We start from the raw sequence: 12721 nt of genomic DNA, 5'->3' as shown, positions 1-12721 counted from the left end.
ATATAATATAAATATAATAAATTTATAAAAGAAAAAAAAAAATACATTAATCTCGATAAGAGAATAAAATGCCGGTGGTCTTTATCCTACCTACGATGGATGGCGGTATCAATATGTCATGCACGTTGCGATCATGGATGTTCATTTTGTAAGCCTGTATACCTGGCGTGCCGTTTTTTCCCGGCATTCCGGGACGACCGGGCGGACCTAAATCTCCTGAGGCATAAAAAATTCACTTGTGAATCAAATGAAGTGATGAAATCACTGGTACATTTTATTACCCACCGCGAGGTCCCGGTGGTCCTTGAGGCCCCATTTGGCCAGGTCTTCCTAAATAAATACAAGATATCAGTGCATTTTTTATTTACGAAGTAGCAAAGAATAATTTACGGCTCTGCTGTAAAATGTTGTAGAATTATGATGTTACGAAATTTACGACTATACTACGGATATAAAGAAGTAAAAATAGTAATAACCAACATTTTTATATAACAGCAAAATAAAATTATCTCTATGTAATAAAAAAAATTAATATGTTAAAAAGCAGCATTTTTATAAAATAATATATGTCTATTTGGCTAAAAATAAAAATTTAAGGGGAAAAGCCGCTTTTCCATGCATTTATTCGTTTTCCCATCAAGTACTTTACATTTAATCTCGCATGTTTATCTTCAACATATACATCCTTCTTTATATCGAATTTTTAACTGTGCCATGTATTCGTCAAATAATTCTACATCTAAACGTACCGTCTGTTCCATTTCTTCCAGGCGATCCGGATGACCCGTTCATACCCGGCTTACCATTGGTCCCGGGTATGCCATCCAGGCCACTTCTACCGGGAATGCCGTCCAAACCGGGCTCACCGGGCACACCGTCTCTTCCATCGAATCCCGGTGGACCGATGTCGCCTTTGGGTCCTCTGGTGCCAGGATGGCCGGGTTGTCCGGGGGGTCCCTTCGGTCCCACCAATCCCTGGATACCTGGTAGACCCGGCTCACCTGGTGGACCTGGGTTTCCGGGAGCGCCAGGAAGGCCCGGTGGACAGTACTTTGCGGATGAACGGCAAAAGTTCTCGATTGCATCGAACTGAAACACAGGGTAAGTAGATATATAGGTTGCTCGAATATTATATAGTGCCATTTTATATTAAATTATTCACAATAAATTTTTTTTACTACATGGTAAAGATTTATATATTTATAGATGGTGTAGATTTATATATTTTTTTATAATTTAAATTTTTATAATTTTTATAATTTATTTAAAGTATTTTTTATGGCCTAGTCCAATAGTTGCTTTCAATTTTGTATAAAAATATTTGAGTTGTAACAAATTTAAAATGTTTGGATAAAACAAATTATTTTATAGATCATTTTTCAAAGATGAGGAAAGAATATATATGTTTAACTGATATATAGATTGAGAATTTTATGGAACAACGATCTTATTGTTAGCCCACGTTTCACTTGGGCGTACCTAATATTATCTTAAGCTCGATATCTCGCCCAGTTTGGATCTAATTCTCACGTTAAAATAATAAGAAGCTCGTATAAAAGTGTTTATGTTTATACGAACTTTTATTGTTGTTGCAATAAGGGAAATGGGTCTAAAGAACACTTAGCTTCCTTATCTTCAAGTTCCTACATTACATACGCGATATTTTATATGTATAGGTGACGGAACTTGTAGTGAGGAACATCGCGGCAAAGTTTGAAGTTTGACGAAAGCATTGAGGAGGATGTATCGCGAAGCAGGTAACTAGTTCTAACAATGGCAGAGAACTGACTTGTATTCGCGTGTCGGCGTTCAACCAGACCCAACTTGGGTCTTGACCTCCGGCCGCCGTTGGCGAAGACGCAGAGCCAGATACCATGATGGGGGAGGCTGTTACCTTCTTTGTACCTTGTATTTCCTTATCCTCTCGAATCTGCAACCGAGCAATTCTGTGATATTATACACGAGAGATCCAAGATATTTTTAAAAAGAAATTTAATCAGGAAATTTTTAATCTCTTAGAAAATTCTAGGATTTACATATATTCACAGAGAATTAAGAAATTACATTTTTCTCGACCGCAAAATTAACATTTTTTTCTTTTCTTTTTTTATTTATATTTTTTTCATTATACATATATTTATTTAATTATATTTTAATAATTAGAAAATTCCAGAATTTTGAAGTCATTCCTCTCTTTAAAAAGTTAGACTTGTTTTTACGAGTAGAAGTGAAAAAACACACTTTTTTTCTTGTTAAAACGATCTCTTTTATATATATACTAATTATTACATATATACTTTATACGTACTCTACTTGATATGTCAGAAACGGCATTGTCTTCGCCGGTCAGCAATGCGCTGCTGCGTCTCCGCCGTGAAAGTGCTGGTGGATACTGTCTTTTTACTAAGCGAAGATCGCTCTCCACGTTTGTGATATACTTGTATAGATAGACGGATGTGAAAAACTGAATGATAAATTGCAGCAAAATGAGAACTAGTAACAAGCGCGGTTGGAGCATCCATCGTTGCACCAGTAATGCACTCTTGCTGTTCATGCTGACGCAGTTAGTTTTATCCCTGTGCAAAGTTACGTTTGAAAAAGCGAGTAAATTATGCCAATTTTGCACGTAAAAAAAGCAGAAAAAAAAATTTTTTTAATAATAAAAATCTTAGAGATATTAACGTAATAGAAACACTTTAAAATAAACTTAAATTATTGAGTTTTTGTCAAATCGTTAATTGATGATATTTAATAATATTGAGTAGTAATTTATATGTTACACAAACATGTAAATGATAATACGTGTGTATCAGCGCGAAGACGCGATACGCAACAGAACGCAACTATCTCAATTGAATATCTCTGCCGCATCGCGAAAGAGAGAGAGAGAGAGAAAGAGAGAGAAAGATCAAGGGAGCGAAGTGTATAGATCTGTGTCGTCTAATTGGTTACTATCAAGTGGACTCTATATTAAACTTTTCTGTAACATCCCCGAGTTTCCATCTCCTACATCTTTTTTCCGTCACTCTTTCTAATTTTATTACACACACACACACTGTAATGTTAACGCTAATTTTCTTAAACGTTAACTATTATATTTCCGCGAGAGGCACTCATCAATGAAAAAAAAATAATAATAAAAATTTATAAACTTACTTTCTATTCAATGACATTTAATTTCACGCGGAACGCGACGCACGACAATTTTCTTTCAACGCGATCATCCGGGAAAGCAATTGTCAGCGCGTTAAAAAAAAACACAATTTACACGGCGTTTGCGGTGTCTATATGCCTGTCCTAATGTAAACTAATATAAAGCGTGAGCCGGTGCGCCCGTCGTCGGCTCGGCACAGACGAGACGCATGCGTTGAGCATTTCTCTCTCTGTGTATATTACACTACGACCAATTGTCATACATTGTATGTGTGAGATGTGCGTGGCGTCGTGGTGTGCGACAGAGATCCGCACGTTTGTGAATGCACGCTCTGTCATTTTGTCACATATCGCCACAGTTATACATGGTATAAACGACGAATGCGTTCCAATATTAATTTAAAAAAAAAAATCAATCTCACGCTGTAACACAGTTTCTTTTTTGTAACGCCTCGTTACGACTCGCCCGGCAACGAATTACCGCTCGATGATTAAATGAAAATATTACGTACGATAGAAACGTAAATTTCCAATAAATTGCAGACGTATACATTTATATATATAATTATAATTTGACAATTAAAGGAAATAAAAGGTAGTAAAAGGAATGGCTGAAATAAAAGATAGATATGCAGATATCCCGTCAAAAAGTATTTAATACACAAATACAAGATATATATCTTTGATAAAGATATTCAATTGCACTCTTACGATAGAATATCACAGTACAAACAGGGCTTTCTGTTCCCTATAGTCGAAGATATATATAAATTGATTTTCTTTAATATACATATATGCAACACCCTTGGAACTAGAATATTTGCTCATTAATCACATAACTCCACTTAACCAGAATTGATGGAACACGGTCTATTCTCTTCACATAAAACAATTTCTATATCATGCTTGAGATCCTTATCCGCGTTTATATTTACATTTTGTTTCGAGGCCTGCGGACAATAAATTTCATTAAAAATTGTTGATTACGTAATTTTTCGATTACATCGATTATATCACTTTTCTTTTTTTTAAATATCGTGTCTCTTACCAAGTCCAACAAGGCTAAAAAGTATCTGGCCACTTCGTGTTGGTTTTGAATAACGGCGTCAAAGTTGATTTTCCGTTGATCATTCGTCTTCAGAGTCTCCATAATTTGCGACGCATAGTCGCGAATGCAAAACGTTGATCTTTGTTCGGCCTCGCGTAATTTAGGTTGTATCCATTCGTGCCATTTGTCAATATTTTTCTGAAATCGTTATTCGATTTATTAGATCTTACAATTAATGTTTCCTATGAATTATTTTAGCGAGCATCGATTTACTGGTAAGAAATGCGGCGAGTCCGATTGCAGCCAAATATCGCAGAAATTTTCATGCGGAGGTGACATGTTCATGGGAGTCGAACTGCGGGATTCGGAGATCTCATTAATCGAAGTGTCCGTTATGTTATTATCGCTAGTATTCGTATTCGCTTCCACATTAACGCATAATTGAAATCCTAAGAAGTCCAAATCTACATTCATCACATCGTTGTATTGCAAAGAATTGTACTCTCGTATATATTTTATGCAGGTACTCAAATTTTTCTTGAACATATTTGGTCTATCTGGAAAAGGAATTTCGTCGTTTAGTATATATGTATATCAATAAATTTGTATCAGACAATTTCTCTAGACAGACTATAGATGGATTTATCTTTTCGCGACAAAATCGATTCCTCCAAAACATGCGCGGGATTTTTCTTTATTATACCTTGTCCTCTCTTAGTCAGTGTAAAGGTTTCGTCCTTTGTTATTCGGTTAAACTTTCGTTTAGTCTATAAATAAGTAATTGAGCAATATTATCACCAAACATCATTAATTAATAGCAAAGTTGTAAGTGTTATTATGTGTACCGATTTCGATCTCGAAGACTGCAATTTTATTTTACTCTTTGTACTGCTATTTGAAGAAGTATTTTGTATAATGTTGGTAGTTAAATTTATTTGCGATAGATCCTCATTTGTGTCGTTTAACAAGCTTAGATCGTCCGTCGATGACGTTCTAAAATAATATCATCGATTTTAAAATTCTCACACAAGTTTCTTGTAGTCAGACATCACAAGTAGCAAAAATATCAAAAATACCTTCTATCTTTCGAATTTACCGACTCGGGTGGACTATCCAATACACTACCAACATCTATATCTTTCCCGATATTGTTCAAAGAATGATTATCCAAATCATTATTATTCGACAAAATAGTGCTGTTGGTGTGAGTTATCAATGAGTTGTTATTGTTTTGTGTATTAGGATACATTTCATTTGATATATCGCTGAGTGTATTATTGGAACCAGTGTTCTCGGACAAAGACAGATTTTGTTGAGTCGATTCCAAAGATGTAACTGAATCAAAAATCTCTTCTTCCAGTGAATCGTTATTATTCCTTTCAGACTCAACATCGCTACTATCGTTTTGATTATTATCATCGTGTATTGTACAGTCCGGAGTCGATAAGGACTCAGAATTATCACTGTCGCAACAAAAATCTGAAACACAAATAATTCTATGAAATATTAAATTAAATAAAAAAATTTATTCTCACAATCAATGATATACCTTGAGGTGCAAACTCAGCCAAAGCATCGACCAATACACCATCTATACTTATGTTTTGATTGCAGCTACAACATATTATTAGATATTATTATCTTACAATAAAATAGATGCATTAAAAATACAATGGGATACTTACCGAAAATCATATTTTTTACCAATGACTTCTCCATTTACATCATAGATATCAATAGAGACATGTTGCGCAATACCCTTTTCTAGTTGAGTAAAACAGCGCTTTTTTGATTTGACAGTATCATGCGTTATATGATCCTTTTTAATATTGATATTATTATTTATTTCCTTGGCAAAGTTGACAGCTTTGAATTCTTTAAAGCACATGTCAATCTTCCTATTTCTTTTCTTGGTAGAATTTTGTGTTGCTTCTTCGTGTCTAAAAGAGAAATAATTTAATATACTTACAGAATTTTTTAAATTAGTATATATGATTTTTTAATATATTAATGAGGTACTCACTCATCATTCAATAATAAATTTTTGGAGTTTTCTGTTGTACTCCAGAGAGAATCGAGTCTATGGACATATACAGCTGCAGAGTTTTGCAGGACAAGTCCAGCTTCGCCAAAACTTTTATTGCACGTTGTATTGAATAATGAACAATATTTCTCCAAAGTCTGCAATAATAAAAGATATTATTTTAATACATAACACATTACTATTATTATATAATTGAAAATTGATAATGTAAATATACTTGTGAAAAAGGAAAGTTCCATTTTGCTAACTCTTTTACTGGTTTTGTAAGTTGAAGACCAATATCTTGTACGGTGACCATCTTTGTTGACTCATAAATCTCACGATAATCCGCATAGGAAACATAAATGTGTGTCAATCACTGTAAAAGAAGCATTACTGATACTTTTTCGCACTGATATTTATAAAATAAAAAAAAAACGGATCTAAATTCTCGTGAAAGAAATAGTTTTTTATTCAAAATAATGCAACGCGAATGTCTTACAACAATAAGGAAAAAACAAGTAAAAATGATAGTGTTTTATCTTATTGCTAACAATTTATCGAGCCGCGTACTAACCCGAAGGAAGGATAAGATAGTGATAAGATAAATATTCAATATCTCTTTCTCACTTTACTCGCGTTCTATTTTCTCAAGAATTTTGCACGCTTTTTCTTTTATCAAAAGAATCACTCGAAAACACTCTATCACTTAACCTAAAGACAACAACAATAGCTATTGCTCCTTTTCACTTATTATTACTATGGTTCAGGCATAGATCGTAAAATATATAGTAAAGCAATTGGTCGCGTTCAGTAGAGAAAGTGCTCAGTTATCTTCTTGTCAACATTCGACGTTGATTTGTTGGTTCTAAAAGTAAGAGCCAATCACGTTCGATTACTACTGAGCAGTTTTCTCTGCTAAACTCGCTCAATAGCCTAGCTTACACCAATATACTTTAATACGTAAATACTACATTGGCTAATCACAGCCATTCCATTCTTTAAAGGAACGGCTATGATTGGCCAGTGTAGTACTTAGTACGAGGTAAAGTATATCGGTGTAAGCTAGATCTATATTTGTCGAACATTTGCTAGACCGTATTTCAAAAGTTCGCGCCACAACTTTAGGTCGCGTCGTTTAGCGCCATCTCTCGTGGAATCGTGTTCGCGTAATAAACTGGCCTATCGAAGCTCGGAAACTCTATTCTTGAAAGATTTGAATTAGTGGCTCTCTCCTTATACTTCAGTTTATATTACTTTTTATCGAAGCACATTCTTGTAATATTAATTAAGAGATTAGTAAGTGCGCAAGTTTCAAGAAAAATTAATTTTATTAGCCAGCGAAATTGCTTTTCTTCGGATTCTTCTCTTTGGCACGACAATAAGGAAAAGCAGTATACATATATATTAAGGAATCCGGAGAGATAAATCAGAAGAGATATGTAAAATTAATTCGCAGATTTTTATATATCGTATTAAAGGGTTACATACTTTTGACAGACCTGAAACTAGGTCCAAATTAACGAATTTTTATTGTGAATAAAATTATATTTGATTAAAAAATTGAAATATATGTCTTGTAGAATAGTCTTTTGAAAATATCTCCCCAAAATTTCAATAAAAAATATCAAAAATTGATGTCCTGACAGCTATTTTCCCGAACAATGTTCCTAAAAACGGCGTTCGTAGTACCAGATATATCTCCGCCTCCTCTCATCTGAAATAAAAAACAAAAATTTTCCTTAAATTAGATGAATAAAACTATAATACTTGTCATAGCCGATTTTTTAAATATTGATTTTTCGAAAAATGGCAGCGATTTGTAGCGAAAAATGCGATTTTCGACCTAAAAATTATTTTTTTTTAATTTATGAAAAAAACTAAGCCATAAATCGAAAAAATCCTATGACAAGTATTAGTTTTATTCATGTAGTTTAACAGAAAATTTTTGTTTTTTGTTTCAAATGAGGAAAGGCGGAGATATCTCTGATACCGCGAATGCCATTTTTACAAATACCGTTCAAGAAAATAGCTGCCAGGAAATATCAATTTTTGATATTTTTTATTGAAACTTTAGGGAGATATTCTCAAAAGATTACTCTATAAAACATGTATTTCCATTTTTTGATAGTTTTACCTACAACAAAAATTCGTTAATTTCGATCTAGTTTTAGGTCTGTCAAAAATATGTACCACTTAAGACGAAAATACGGTGTATATATATAGTAATATCGGCAACCATGATTGCTCAATCGTGGTTTTTGATCTTGAAGCATTTCGCGATGCTAGAAAAAAATATGACGTCATCATTAACAAAAGTCAAGAGATCTCCTCTTTCGAATTGAATGAAATATTATGCTATTTCGATTAGCGACGTAATTAACAAAGGAACAGGATTTATTTAAGGGCCTCGGCTTTATTTAGGATAAAAAAATCGCAAAATTTAGCGATCTTAAAATCTGCATCACATCGTGGAGGTCGCGACGACGGGGGTGGCGGGTCATAAGGCTGGGTGGCGCGAACCGCGAGAATGCGCATGCGCCCGCGAAGCCGAGCGAGCGAGCGCGATATAACCTCCCGAGGCGGTTCTCCTCGATTTAGTATAACGGCGACCGCGGTACCGTTGATACGCGTATTAATTCGCACCTGATCTCGGACAAACCAAGGCCCCCTAGCCCTTCCCCGTCTTACGCACTTTACTATCCGCGTTTCTCTTCCTCTTTCTCTCTCTCTCTCTCTCTCCTCTCTTTTCTTTCCTTCTTTCTTTTCCTGTATACACGTGCGCGTGTGTGCTTTAATTTCTTTTCTTTATTTCTTTCTCGATTATTCTATCTATATCCTTCAATCGTTCTCGGCCTGTGTTTCCTCGCTTGTGTTTCCCCGGTTTTTTCTGTTCTTTCATCATCTACTTTCGTGCACGCGCTGACGCACATGCGTGATCACCTCGCGTAGAAGCACGCGATCGCGATACTGACAGACGCAAAGACAGAGAAAGAGATAGAGAGATAAGATAGATAGATAGATGGATAGATAGATAAAGACTTGTCGTGTCCGTCTTCGTCGCGGCTGTGACACACACACACACACACGCGTACGTTTTACACGGAGGTGCGCGCGCACAATCCGCGGCCACAAGCAGGCAGCGATAGTAGCGTGAAGTAGCGAGCTAACCGGAGTATAAATCATCCTCGTCGTCGCGGCTCGCCGGTCGCCAGTGATAACGCGCGTCATCACCGTAAGCCATCAGTTTAATCAGTGATCGGCGTTGTGCGGATTTGTCTCTATATGAAAAGGGGCATCAAGGAGAAAAGGCCGCCCCGCACCGTCGTAGCCGCCGAGAACAACCACCACCACCATCATCACCACCACCACCGTCGTCCTCGTCGTCGCGTCGTCGCCGCCGGCGCAGTCGATACCGCCAGTAGGGTGGGAGAGCGGGCCGACGGGACCACGAGGAACTGAAGTGCGCGACAGTCCCGCGCTCTCGGTGACGACGACAGAGTGGCATCCCCCGGGGTAAGAACGGGCGCGCGCGCGCGCGCGCACGTACGTCCCGACAATTTCGGAGTTAGATCCACGCGGAATAAGTAATCGACCCGCGAGTGCGTGATTTACGCGCGATTTAGCGTGCATCGTCGCTCCTTCCTTCCCCCGCCCCTTCTTTCTTTCTCTTTTCGACTCTTTATCGGATCTCGCGTGGCTCCGAATCTTCTCTCCCTCCCCCTTGCTACGAACTCTCTCTTTCTCTCTCGGGTGGTTTCGGTATCCCAGGTGCCGCTCCGGACGTCGAAGTCGCGCCGTCCTCGCCATCATTATCCACAGTGGTGGAGGTGGCGGTAGCGGCGGCGAGAGGCGACACAGTGCCACCTCCTCGATTCTAGGGAATCGAGCGGTTGGTCGGTCGGTCGGTCGCGGAGCGCGAAAGGTGCGCGAGAATGCCCGAGAGAGCGGTTCGAAAGTGCGGATAAATGTGTCGGTCGCGTTACAAGACGTGAGGCGCGAGCGCGAGAACAGGAGAAAGAGCGAGGAAAAGAGAGAGAGAGAGAAAGCGCGATATAAAAAGAGAGAGAGAAAGAAAGAGAAAAGGAGAGCGGGAGAGGGAGAAGGCTCGCGAGCGCGCGCGCGCGCGCGCGGGGGCATCCGGAGGAGCGCACGGTAGAGCGAGCGAGTTTATTTTTAGTGGCAGAAGGTGAAGAAGGCGGGCGAAGAGAGCACCGCGCGGAGTGGTATTAAGCGGCAGCACAGTGGCCCGATGAAGCGGCGTATGTGACATCGGGCTTTCCTCTCTCTTGCCACCGTCGAGGAGAAGAAGAGACACCTCGCAGACATCTTGCTGCCACCGTCCACGGTGAGTAGAGTATATGTCGCCAACACACTCGCCGTCGATCACCCCCTCACGCCCTCCCTCCCCACACACCCTCCTCACCCCCTTCCGCCTCGCCGCCACCCGCCGCCTTCGCCTCTTTCTTCTCGCCCTCATCCTTCCCTTCCCCTCGTCGAGGATTGATTCGCCATTCCGCCCACCAGGACACGAGCCTCCACTATCTCCACCACCTCCTCCTCCTCCTCCTCCTCCTCCTCCTCCTCCTTTCCCTTCGTTTCTCTTTCTCTCTCTCTCTATTTAAATATATTTGTTTCGCTCTCCCTGTTTTTCTCCATTTGTAAATATATTTACTCATTCTTCTTGGTGTTTTTCCATTTTAGTTTCCTCTGTTCATCCCCTTTTTACTATCCCCCGGTCGTGCCATTTATCCATCCATCCATTTAGCTATCCGCACATACGTACACACGCATACGAGCACGCGCATACCCTTCTGTCGAGCATTTTCTTTCTCTCTCTCTCTCTCATCCTTTCATAGGAAATACCACCTCGGGGGAGCTCCTCGTCGACGACCATCGTCCACTCCCCATCCCCACCAGGTTCACATCGCCCTCTCCGCTTCACCGTGGAGTTACGAAAATTATGTAACATGCGCTCGATCCGGGCGTTTCTTGTTCCGTTCTCCTTTCTCATCTTCCTCTTCTCTGGATATTACAGTCCGCTTCCCTTCCCCCCTTTCTCTGCTCCCTCGCTGTTCCTCTCCCCCTGTGCTCTGCCGTTCTTCCGAACATTATTTCGGGAGTGCCAGCAGACCTGCCAGCGGACCCTGAGAGTGAGCGAGTGAAGAGAGAAAGAGACGGGCAGAGAAAGAGATAGGTAGAGAAAGAAAGAGAGAGAGAGAGGGTCTCGTAGATGACGCGTGCCCCGGGATCGGGCAAGCGCATTGTCGAAGGGAACCGTTTCGATTAAGGGATGCAAACCGATCGTGCGTGCGCCAACACGAGAGCCGTCGCCGATTTTGCCCAGTCTACGAAATCGTGAAATTCACTCGAGAAGTCGCTGTTCCATTTCGTCGAACCCTCGGACATTATATCCCCGACATTCCGTCGCCGTTTCTGTTGCGCGAGTTCGCGTATAATGTCGCGCTCAGCTCGCTGCCAAAATCTCGAAACTGCTCGCAATTTCTCGACAAAGCTTCTTTACGTTCGAGATAAGACCGAGGACCGTCAACTCTCGAAATCTTCCGAAACCTCGATTCGAGTCACGCGACGCGAACATGAATCTATGGATAAGAAAGAGAAAGAGAGAGATACTGTATATAATCAATACATTATATTTTAGAAATCTTTCGCTATTTCATCTCGTGGAAAGTGCGTAACATTTTCTCGAATTGTTCCTTCACACACATAGTACGACTTGGCGAGATTGAAATTTATGCTTGATGTTAATAACGTTTATCCTCGAGTAAAGAATTCCAAGCTGCAATCGACTTCTAAGATTTTATGGTCAACTATACGAGGTCTCGACTTTGAGGAAGAAAATAAAATCGAACGGCCTTGTCGATGTGATCAATTTACACGCGTGTGTCGCGTGTCTCACGTGCTTGTGATTGATTCCATTCTGCGTGTATATCATCGCAAGCCTTTCGTTGGCTTCCGTTGGCATAGATTCCTCCGCGAAAGTGCGATGTCCCTCTCTCGAGGGAGACTCTTTCTCTCTCGGAACAAGTAAAGAGAGAGAGAGAGAGAGAGAAATCGAGCTTTTTTTGCACTCGCCGAAAGATGCGAGTACCAGCTGCAAACTGGTCAGCCCGACTGTAATACGCGTGAGGCACAGTCGAAGACTCGCCTTTGTCCCGCTTTCGTGGTATCGACCCGATACGGGTGACCTAGACTCACTTGCCGAGGAAATATACCCAACCTTTGACAGCCACTCGTTCGCTCGCCTGCTCGTTCGTTCGCTCGTTCGTTACGACGAAACCGGCCCGAAACGAATCGATAGAGGGTCGCCAATAATTACGCACGTGCGAGGCTCGCGTGCACGTCGACGTCGACGTCGACGAGGACGACGACGACGATGAGGAAAAAGCGCGCGGGATAGGAAATGCTGAATGTGTAAGGGGGCCGTTGAGTTTATTTCGGTGCTGCCGACGACGGTCGGAATTTGGTATTGAACC

At 40.0% G+C, this 12721-nt stretch overlaps 2 protein-coding genes across 15 annotated transcripts in view; one reads left to right on the top strand and one right to left on the bottom strand.

The window, feature by feature from the left end:
- LOC115237062 overlaps nt 1-7041 on the bottom strand; it is a 13800-nt gene extending 6759 nt beyond the window's left edge. Inside the window, exons 1-13 of the mRNA XM_029809861.1 lie at nt 6802-7041; nt 6463-6603; nt 6225-6382; nt 5887-6141; nt 5751-5815; nt 5278-5680; nt 5047-5194; nt 4905-4968; nt 4475-4758; nt 4352-4399; nt 750-1089; nt 286-330; nt 91-216 (exon numbers count right to left, since the gene is read on the bottom strand). Of these exons, the coding sequence (XP_029665721.1) occupies nt 91-216; nt 286-330; nt 750-1089; nt 4352-4399; nt 4475-4758; nt 4905-4968; nt 5047-5194; nt 5278-5680; nt 5751-5815; nt 5887-6141; nt 6225-6382; nt 6463-6543 (2017 nt within the window). The 5' untranslated portion in view covers nt 6544-6603; nt 6802-7041. The remainder of the gene's footprint in view (nt 1-90; nt 217-285; nt 331-749; nt 1090-4351; nt 4400-4474; nt 4759-4904; nt 4969-5046; nt 5195-5277; nt 5681-5750; nt 5816-5886; nt 6142-6224; nt 6383-6462; nt 6604-6801) is intronic.
- A 1800-nt stretch (nt 7042-8841) lies between these two features.
- LOC115237065 (plasma membrane calcium-transporting ATPase 3) overlaps nt 8842-12721 on the top strand; it is a 77630-nt gene continuing 73750 nt past the window's right edge. For 6 of the 14 annotated variants that reach the window (XM_029809874.1, XM_029809876.1, XM_029809875.1 and 3 more), the window contains exons 1-2: nt 8842-9740; nt 10405-10572. The gene's annotated coding sequence lies outside the window, so the exon portion shown is untranslated. The remainder of the gene's footprint in view (nt 9741-10404; nt 10573-12721) is intronic. The other 8 variants (XR_003884294.1, XM_029809877.1, XM_029809879.1 and 5 more) reach the window with 2 other exon arrangements.

This window comes from Formica exsecta, unplaced genomic scaffold (assembly GCF_003651465.1).
Source record: "Formica exsecta isolate Colony F162 unplaced genomic scaffold, ASM365146v1 scaffold27, whole genome shotgun sequence".
In the NCBI taxonomy this organism is placed as follows: domain Eukaryota; kingdom Metazoa; phylum Arthropoda; class Insecta; order Hymenoptera; family Formicidae; genus Formica; species Formica exsecta.
Note: the sequence above shows the minus strand (reverse complement) of the source record. Positions and strands in the feature narration are given on the sequence as shown.